The sequence below is a fragment of the Echinops telfairi genome, unplaced genomic scaffold (genome assembly GCF_000313985.2).
Source record: "Echinops telfairi isolate 266 unplaced genomic scaffold, ASM31398v2 ScPeMD7_18;HRSCAF=68, whole genome shotgun sequence".
Lineage (NCBI taxonomy): Eukaryota > Metazoa > Chordata > Mammalia > Afrosoricida > Tenrecidae > Echinops > Echinops telfairi.
This window is the reverse complement of record NW_022103915.1, coordinates 5,477,385-5,487,238: the sequence shown is the minus strand read 5'-3', so window position 1 is coordinate 5,487,238 and position 9,854 is coordinate 5,477,385. Positions and strand designations below refer to the sequence as shown.

The window sequence follows — 9,854 nt, the reverse complement described above, 5'->3', positions numbered from 1 at the left end:
GCAACGTGGACAAAGCGAGCACCCCCGAGTGCCACAGAAGCCCTTGGATGCCAGCCTACAGCTCTCCTTGCAGGGGGATGGCAGCCCCGAGCGCTCCGCGGACCGGCAGGGTCACTCTGAGCCGGGATCGGCCTGAGGGCAGGCAGCCGCTCTGGTGTTTAGAAGAATCTGAGTGAGCTCGGCTGCACAGTGGCCGGGGTCATGGCCGAGCTGGCGTCACGTCGGGGGTCACAGAGGCTGCTCCCTAGCCCCAGGTCTGCTTCTCTTCTCCCTCGACAACCTGTCCCCCAGGGCTCCCCGTGCCCCGGTGACCTGGGCAAGGTGCTCAGGGGAAGGGATAGGGCAGAACGGACCTACGGTCCAGGACTGGCCAGAGAGCACCCTCGCACAAAGGAAGAGAGAGGACACACCAGAACCGTCTGAGAAGAAGCCACGGCCGGCCTCTGACACCACTCCACACACACACACACACACACACACACACACATGGCCCCTGGGGGCCCCTACCTTAAAGGTCTTGTCCATGGAGGCTGAGAGAAGCAGGTGGCTCTGGGCAGGAACGGGGCACCACTGCACGCTGTTGACGGGGGCCTCATGGCCCCGCAGGTGGAAGAGCACACGCCTGGGCAGCTGGGTCTCTGTGGACGGGCAGTCCAAGTATGGCCGGATGAACTCGGACACCCGGGGGGCCAGACCGCGTAGGGCTGGGCGGGGGACACACCCCGCCAAGGGGCCCTGGGGCTCTGCACCCGCACTGCCATCCAAGGCTGGGGGTGCAGCTGGTGACTGTCTCAGCCTTTTCGGGGTGTATGGGATGACGCAGTCCTCGTGCTTCGGCTTCCGGAAAGAGCTGCCATTGTCTCCCGGGGACACTTCAGACATGGTCGGAGCCCAGAAGGCCGGCTCAGTAGGGGCGCAGCTCTCCTGGGAGGGTCTCACTCCCCCAAAGTGGGCAGCCGTCAGAGGTAGGGGGCCAGCACGAGGTTGGCTGAGCCACAGGGAACTGCCAGGCGGCTCGCTTCGGGCGGCAGTGATGGCTGGCTCCGTCCGGGACCACTGCAGCCTGAGGCTGGGGCCACACCTCCCCTCAGTTCTCCCAATAGGGACCATCGGGAGGCGGTGGCCACCCCGCTCTTCACAGAGGTGGCCAGGAGCTTCAGTGCTGGACTTCGTGGGCTGTGGGTACACTGCCATCGGGGTCAACAGGCCAGGTACGAGCTCCTGCTCAGGAGGGCTGGCCACACCAGCCGGGTCCTCTGCCTGGCCGGTAGCAGTGAGACGCCCCGAAGGTTCCAGCTCAGCCTCTGAGTCCGAATCGTCATAAGCCACCAAGGAAGCCATCGAGGGCCAGCCCAACTCCTTGCTGCACTTGGAAGATGAACCTCCTAAGGTCAAAAGAAGCCAAGTGTCAGAACATGTGCTTGGAACACTGACATGCAGTTCAAAGAAAACACATCCCCCGGGAATTCCAAGACGGAAACCCACCCAAACCAAGCCCCTGCATCGAAGCCAAGCCCACCCGTAGCCACCTTAAAGGACAAGGCAGAACTGCCCCTGTGAGTTTCCAAGACTGCATATCTGTGATAGGGAGGTTTATTGTGCCAACCTGCCCAATAAGAACATGTGGGATTAATAAGATCGCAGCTTGATTGGAGGGCAAAGAGATAAATGGCTCGGCAAGCCCGCCTCTCTCTTGCTCTCTGGGGATCGGACCTGCGTGCAGCTGCTAGTTCTCTGCCTCAACTCGTGAGCTACACTGCCTGTGGGACTGCCAACCCATGGATCGTGTCACTAGAGCTTGGGGTTCCTTTGAGACCTGCTTCGCCACGCTGCTGGTGTATACATCGATTGAGCTTGGGACTGTCAGATCCTGTCCGTCTTGACTGTTGATGACTTGCCCTGCTGTTTGCTGCCTGTGGCTGGACTGCCTGCATTGCCCTGTGGAAAACTCAGCTGTCTGCTTCCTTGACCTTGGGCCCAGCAGCGCTTGTGAGTTGAAGGACTTCCAGTATATTAACTGTCCCACGGAAGTGAGTTGAACTGAGCCCTCTGTACTAATGTGTGAGCTAATTAGCTGTTATATTCCTTCATGCTGTATCTATCTATCTATCTCTATCTATCTATCTATCTATCTATCTATCTATCTATCTATCTATAATCATAAGTGTCCTGGTTTTATTTCTCTAGAGAACCCCATCTAACACAGTATCTTTCCGGGAGCACACAGCTTCGTCTCTTTCCTGTAGTGCCGCTGATAGATTGGAACCAAGGAACTTGAACCGCAGATAGCAGCCCAGTGCTTAGTCCCCTGAAGCGCCAAAGCTCCAGAATAAACCCACGAGAGAAACAAAGCACAAGGGCTTTCCCGTATGCCCAGCTTCATGCATTCCGAGGCGTCACTTGAGAAGGGGGACTTGGGACTCAGCCCAATCAAAATTAAGCAAGAAATAAGGGTTGACTCCAGACCAAAAAAGGGGTTCAAAGGTCAGGCTTGCACCTCACGATCTTTTAAGGACTTGATGATCCAGACACTTGGAAGATGAGATGGGGGACCTTGGGGTGGGGGGGGCGGGGAGGCAGGGAGTTGATCATCATGATGAGCGGAGAAAAGCTGACGTTGACATTGGCAAGGGTTTTGTCTTGCTTGGTTCTACAATCAATGGTCGTGGAAGTAGAAACCAAGAGATCCAATAGTACATCACAAGGGGTGATTCTGCTGCACAAGAGTACTGAACGGCAGGGATGTCACTTTGGGGACTAAGGTGCACCTGACCCAAGCCATGGTGTTCTCCATGGCCTCCTGTGCATGTGAAAGTTGGGCACTGAATAAGGAAGACCAAAAAACCCGATGCATTTGAATTGTGGTGCTGGGGAAGAAGACTGGAAGTACCACAGACTGCCAAAAGGGCAAACAGTTCCATCCTGTACGGCCAGAGCGCTCCTTGGAGACAAGGAGGGTGAGACTTTGCCTCCCGTACTTTGGACATGTCGTCAGTAGAGACCAGCTCCTGGTACAGAAAAGAGAAAGGCTCTCGATGAGACGGGGGACACAGTGGCCACAGGAACAGGTGTGAGGATGGCACAGGGAGGACACAGTGGCCACAGGAACAAGTATGAGGGTGGCACAGGCCCGGGGCGTGGTTTGTTCTCTCATGGCTGGGCTCACGAGGGGTCAACACCAACTGGATGGCGCCCAACAACAATAACAAATCTGTGACGCGGGGTCTCCTTGATGTGTTGGAAAGCAAGGCTGTCACGTTGAGGTTATTTTCAGTGGTCTCATCCGTATGTCAACGTTAGACATTGAATAAGGAAGACCAAAGAAGAATGGGTGCTGGTGAGAGCCTTGGGGGAGGGACAGCTCAGAAGAGGAGAGAGAGACTGGCCCACCCCTGGAAGGGCAGAGCAGCAGCATGGAGATGCACATGGAGACGCTGTTGGATCGGCGTCCCTTCTGTCGGTCTACTTCCAACAGTGGCAAAAATAAAATAGACTGTCAAAAAGATGCAAATGGCCTTATTCTTACAACCTGCCAATTGCAATCCAATGCTACAAAAAATCTTTGAAAAAAAACCTTTTGTTTTAGTCAGCTTTTATAGTAGCTCTTTGAGCACGAAAAAATATATATGAGAATACTCTGAGTCGTGCATATCCCAGGGACAAACAGATGGATTCTGGTCCCCCACTGAACTCTAGCCCCAATCCAAGAACCATTAGCTCTGATCACATGGCCCTGCTCGATACTCACCTGCATGGAAGGATCACTGAAGGTCAAGGTGCTACAGCAAAGGGTGGTGAAGAAAGCAGACGATGCCCGGCCACCAATGGGAATAGTGTCTGGGGTCTCAAAGGCTGGTGTTCAAACAAGCAGCCAGCTAAGCGAGCAGTCAACTAAGTCTACGTGGAAGAAGCACAGCAGTCTGTGTGATCCAAAGACGGCAACCACAAAATTCAAACATGACAAAGGGGAAAGTCTCAGAGCCTAAATTGGGAACATCCAAGTTGTAGAAGGCTAAGGAGGACCGTGGTGGCCCCAAACCCATCTGCCGAATATCCAGCCTGAATAGCTGGCAGATCCCCATGAGATTCTTCGAGGTGCGAGTAGTTCTTGCTTGCTCCATGACAAAATCCCTTGCCTGGTCTTTTAAATATTTACGGTGGTCTTTTCTTTTGTACCCACTGTTTGTATTGTTATCTCTGTATTATTATTTTATCCTTACCACTTTTTTTTCCTGTTTTTTACTGCTAATGTTGGCTTTTCCAGTTTGTGAAGCACAGAAAGAGGAGAGGCATAAAGGTAAGAACTGATGCAGGTGTTCAAAGGGGAGGAAGAGGTGGAGGGTGGAGACAGGGAAGGTGAGGCGGTTGGGGGAGCAAGCAATGCCTGTGGGAGGGGGAGGGACACTGTAGGACTGAGGGTGATTCCACAGCTCGCTTTAAAGGTGATTTAACCATGCGGGAAGGGGGCGCAAGCGTTCTTTGTGGTGAGGATGTACGACTCTTCTTGATGTGCGTGAGCTACTTAATTGTGTGGCGTGTGGAGTAAGTGCCAATAAAACTGATCAGTTAAGAGATCTTCATCCTGAAGTTATGAATTTATTCATAAGTATGTGCCTGTTACCGAAATGGAAGTTAAGTTCTTAAGTAAACAAATCCATATGTACTTCATCTAATTGTCATCCAGAGTCAAACTTATATTCTACCAGCATTCTGCTTTAGGAGGCTTGTTATAAGCAGTAAAATACATCGCGCCCTCTTTAGACTGAGTGTTGTGAGGGAGAGGAGGGCTCTGGCTTCCGCGATGGAGACGATTCATCCGAGGGAGTTTGCCGTGTGGCATCCTGAAAGTCGTCGTCGTAGACAGTTAAGCCTAGACACTCAATGCCTGCTTTGCCTCGACCTGAGAATACAGTCAATTAATTCATTTTAAAACACTCATGGTGATGGCAACATCTGTACAATGGGCCGACACAATGGATGGATTGTGATAAGAGCTATAGGAGCCCCCAATAAAATGATTTTTAAAAAGAAGAAGAAGAAGCTCAAATTCAAATGCTCTCTTCCCCTACCTCAGAGTCTCACCATCCTTAATACAGGGCAAAGGAACACAGAGGCATCAGAATAGTTTACGAAAATAGGGAGTGTATAACATTGGGGCAGAAATACTGAAAGCCGGTCTCTCTCACACATAAGAAAGTGGGTTCATCTCAACCAGACCTTACAGAGGTTGCTAGGGGGAAATTTTAAATCCTATACAACAGACAGATAGACAGATCCCCCAAGCCAAAAAAAAGAGAGAGAGAGAGAGAGCAGTAAAATTCTCGAAGTGGGCTCTCTCACTTCTGGGACACAGCTGGACTCCTACCGCGGAGGCTGAGATGATGCAGAATCACAAAGGGTTCTGGCAGCTGCTCACATCCCCTTCCCTGCGTAAGATTCCCGTGAGATCCACAGTGGTGAGCAACGGCGGCACTCCCATTCTTCCTCCTGCCTGGGCTCAGCACACGTCACTGGAGTTTCAGGGCCTTGCCTCCCCGAAACGAAGATTTTCTGTGCGAGTCACAGCATGGGTGTTTCTCGCATCGAGAGCTGTCTTGAGGGTCTCCCAGGAGAGAGAGAAACTGCCCAGCAGTCAGTGTGGCTGGCTCTCTGGCACTACCCTCAGACTGTCACAAAGAAAGGAGTGGCATCTCCATGAAGGACACTAGAACCGTACGGAAGGCCTGAGCAGCCGATGGAGACAGCGTGCAGAACCAGAGGGGCTCAGCCTGTGAAATGCCTTGAGGAAGCTGGAGTTGACAATACCTGCTGAAGTGGGGGGCCCTTGGAGGTGCTAGCTGTTTGTACCCAGAAGAACTAGTCCCAAAAAGAACGAGTCGACATTCAACCGTTTCAGGAGGTAGCCTGTGAGCAAGAAGCAGTGGGACTGAAGGAAGAAATTCAAGCTGCACTGAATGCAGTAGCCAAAACCGAGGCTCCAGGAACTGAGAGGACACCAACGGAAATGCTGCCACAAGCTGGTGAGGCACTGGGAGGACTTACTCATCTATGCCAGGAAATTCGGGAGACAGGAAGAGAGCCATCGCTGCACCCATTCCAAAGTACAGGAGCCCAACAGAACGCTCAACCGTAGGAGAATACCCTGATACCACATTCAAGTAAAGCATTGCTGAAGGTCATCCGAACTGGTTGAAACCGTGCATTGCCAGGGAGCGGGCAGAGGTACATGCCGGATTCAGAAAAGGACGGGGGACAAGGGATACCGCTGCTGAGGTCCGAAGTAGAGAAGGCCAGCAAGGCATTTACTTGTTTTATTGACTGAGCAAAGGCGTTCAACTGGGTGGATTGTTCTAAACTATGGAGAGCCTGGAAGAGAAAGGCAATTCCAGAACTGTGCTCATGAGGAACACGGACATAGCTCAAGAGGTGGTTGCGTGAATAGAACAATACTGCATGGTTTAAAATCAAGAAAGGTATGTTTCATGGTTGTAGCCTTTCACCATAGTTACTCAATCTGGATGCTGAGCAAATCATCAGAGAAACTGGATTATACAAAGAAGAATGCAGCATCAGGATGGGAGGAAGGCTCACTAAGAGTCGGTGATCTGCCGATGGCACGGGCTTGCTAGCTGAACGTGCAGAGGACTTGAAAGTCTTATTGGTGAAGGTCAAGGACTGCAGCCTTCAGTGTGGATGACAACTCATTGTAAAGGAGACCAAATTCCTGACAGCTGGGGCAGTAGGTAACATCAAGACAGGCGGAGGAAATAGTCAAGTTGACAATCATTTCATCTTGCTTGGCTCCACAATCACTGCTCATGGGAGCAGCAGTCAAGAGATCAAAAGATGCACTGAACTGGGTAAATCTGCTGCACAGACCTCTTTAGAGTACTAAAAAGCAAGGACGTTCCTGTGAGGACTACGATGCCCCTGACCCTGGCCATGGCATTTTCAGTTGCTTCATGTGCATGTGAAAGTAGGGCACTGAATCCGGAAGACTGAAGAACAATCGATGCCCTTGAATTGGGGTGCTGGAGAAGGATGCTGAAAGTGCTGAGGACTGCTAAAAGGACAAAGTGGGCTGTCCTGGAAGAAGTACGGCCAGAGTGCTCCTTAATGATACTCTGAACACACTGTCAGGAGGGAGCAGGCCCTGGAGAAGGGACATCAGGCTTGACACAGTGGAGGGGCAGTGAAAGAGGGAGGCCCTCAGTAAGATGGACGGACACTGAGGCTGCCCACATGGGGATGGCGCAGGGCCAGGCAGTGTTTCGTTCTGTGTGCGCAGGGTCACTGTGGGTCAGCAGCAGCCTGACGACACCTGCCCAAAGGTGGGCGCCTCGCAGCTCCCTCGTAGCAGAGGACGGAGGTCGGTGACCTTTTCCCATGCACGACCATCAGTATCGAGGCCCCTGGAACAACAGAAGGCGAAGAGCAGCCAGGAAGAGGAGGAGGCGGAGGCGGCATTGTGGCTCACTGCCCATGCACCACGGCCTGCGTTGACAGAAAGAACTGGATGGTGCCTGACTATCGTGGCTGAGTGCTGTCACCAAAACTCCCAGAGAAGGTGGAGGGAGGGCGGGGTGGAAAGGGGGAACCGATTACAAGAATCTACATAGAACCCCCTCCTTGGGGGATGGACAGCAGAAAAGTGGGTGAAGGGAGATGCCAGACAGTGTAAGATATGACAAAATAATAATAATTTATAAATTATCAAGGATTCATGAGGAAGGGAGATGTGGGGAGGAAGGGGAAAAATGAGGAGCTGATACCAAGGGCTCAAGTAGAAAGCAAATGTTTTGAGAATGATGATGGCAACAAATGTACAAAGGTGCGTGACACCATGGATGGATGTATGGATTGGGATGAGTTGTACAAGTCCCCAATAAAACGATTAAATAATAATAATTTTAAAACTATGCAATAAAGGGGGGAAAAAGCCATAGAAGAATCCTGTTCAAAAGGGAGGAAATGCAAAACAGATTCTCAAATTCTCATGGGATCCAGACTTTCTGGAGCCATGGAGAACAGAGTGATCCCTGAAACTATTACCCTAAGATCATCTTTGAACCTTAAACCAAAAACATGCCCTGAAGTTTTCTTAAAACTGAGTATTAGTCTAGCTTAGCTCATAAACATTGCCTGCCTTGAGTATCAGCTCTACCAGAAGCCGGGTGATCTGAAGGGGAATGGGGCATCAGAACGGGAGGAAGGCGTATGAACAACTGACACAACCTTATCAACAGATGACACACCTTGCTTGCTGAAGCGAGGAGGACTTGCAGCACTTGCTGACGAAGATCAAGGACTGCAGCCTTCAACCTGGATTATAACTCAATGTAAAGAAGACCAAAATCCTCACAACGGGACCAAGGGGTTTGTTATGATAAACAGAAAAGATTGAAGGTATCAAGGATTTTGCCTTGCTTGGATTCACAGACAAAGTTTGTTCCTGGAAGCAGCAGTCAAGAGGTAAAGTGACCCACTGCACTGGGTAGACCTGCTGCACAAGGCCTCTTAAGAATATTGAAAAGCAAGGATGTTATTTTGAGAACCAAATTGTGCCTGACTGCCATGGTATTTTTCAGTCGCCCCATACACATATAAAATTGGACATTGAATAAGACAGACCAACGAAAAACCTATGCCTTTGAATTGTGGTGCTGATAAAGAATACTGAAAGTACCACGGACTACCAAAAGAACACACAAATCTGTCTTGGAAGAAGTACATCCAGAAGCAAGGATGGCAAGATGCCACTCACCTACGCTGGGAATGGTACCAGGAGAGAGCCCTCCCTGGGAAGGACGTCGTGCTTGCTTCGGCGAGGAGGATGGACACAGCGGGGCAATAATGAGCTGAAACGTAAGAACAATTGTGAGGATGACGTAGGAGCGGCCGTGGTACACTCTGTCGTACAGAGTCACTGGGAATCTGAACTGACTCCAGGACACCCAACAACATCCACCACAACCACATACCAGGCCAAAGTGACAGCCCCAACTCAAACAGTGACACGGGGATCCGAGGGGGCAGTGACGTGATGGAAGATATCATGGCTGCACAACTAGAATGAACTCCATGTCGGTGGTCGCACAAGGAGAGACAGCTGTGTATATTCTAAACAACAAAAGCCTATTGGGGGTATGGGAGGATTGTAGCCAAGAAAACCGCTATGGATCAGTGCTCTACTCGGTAACACATGTGTTAACCATGCTAGTCACTGGGATCAACCTGGTGGCAATGAAGGTTTTTTGGTTTGGCTGTTTTGTCTTGTTTTTTAACTAAAACTAGGGAAGTCTCTGGTTGGTACAAGCAGACAATGGCATGCTTGGTGGCTAACCAGATGGCCAGAGGTTCGAGTCCATGCAAAAGCACCTTGGGGAAAAGGCCTGACAATCTAACTCTTAAAACCAGGGGGTAGTGTATGATACCCACGGTCCCGACACAATTGCTAGAGACAAAGCGGGTGCATAAGCAAATGTGAAGAAAGCTGATGGTGCCCGGCTATCAAAAATATAGCATCTGGGGTCTTAAAGGCTACAAAGCCCACATGGAAGAAGCACACCAGCCTGTGTGATCACGAAGTGTCGATGGGAAGAGGTATCAGAAGTTCAAAAGTAGGCAACCAAATTGATGTGAAGGGGCTTGAATGCAACAGAGACCCAAAACCCACCTGCAAAATAATTGGACAGCCCCTCTCAGAAGGGCCACATGAATTGGATGATAAATTCAGAGTGCAGTATGGTACTGATGAACCATAGAACTATCCTCTAGGGAGCAGATGACAGGGGAGGAGGAGAGACTGGAGCACATCCTGGCCCACCAGGCCTTGAGGACGATGACCCCAATTA

At 50.9% G+C, this 9,854-nt stretch overlaps 1 protein-coding gene across 2 annotated transcripts in view; it reads right to left on the bottom strand.

Annotated features, from left to right (window-relative positions):
• The window catches only part of WDR25 (WD repeat domain 25), a 162,460-nt gene that overhangs the window by 147,973 nt on the left and 4,633 nt on the right, over nt 1–9,854 (bottom strand). The window contains exons 1-2 of one of the 2 annotated variants that reach the window (XM_004698800.2): nt 3,749–3,817; nt 508–1,385 (exon numbers count right to left, since the gene is read on the bottom strand). In XM_004698800.2, coding sequence (XP_004698857.1) covers nt 508–1,341 — 834 coding nt within the window. In that variant the 5' untranslated portion in view covers nt 1,342–1,385; nt 3,749–3,817. Of the gene's footprint in view, nt 1–507; nt 1,386–3,748; nt 3,818–9,854 lie in introns of those variants that run through there. The other variant, XM_045287959.1, reaches the window with a different exon arrangement.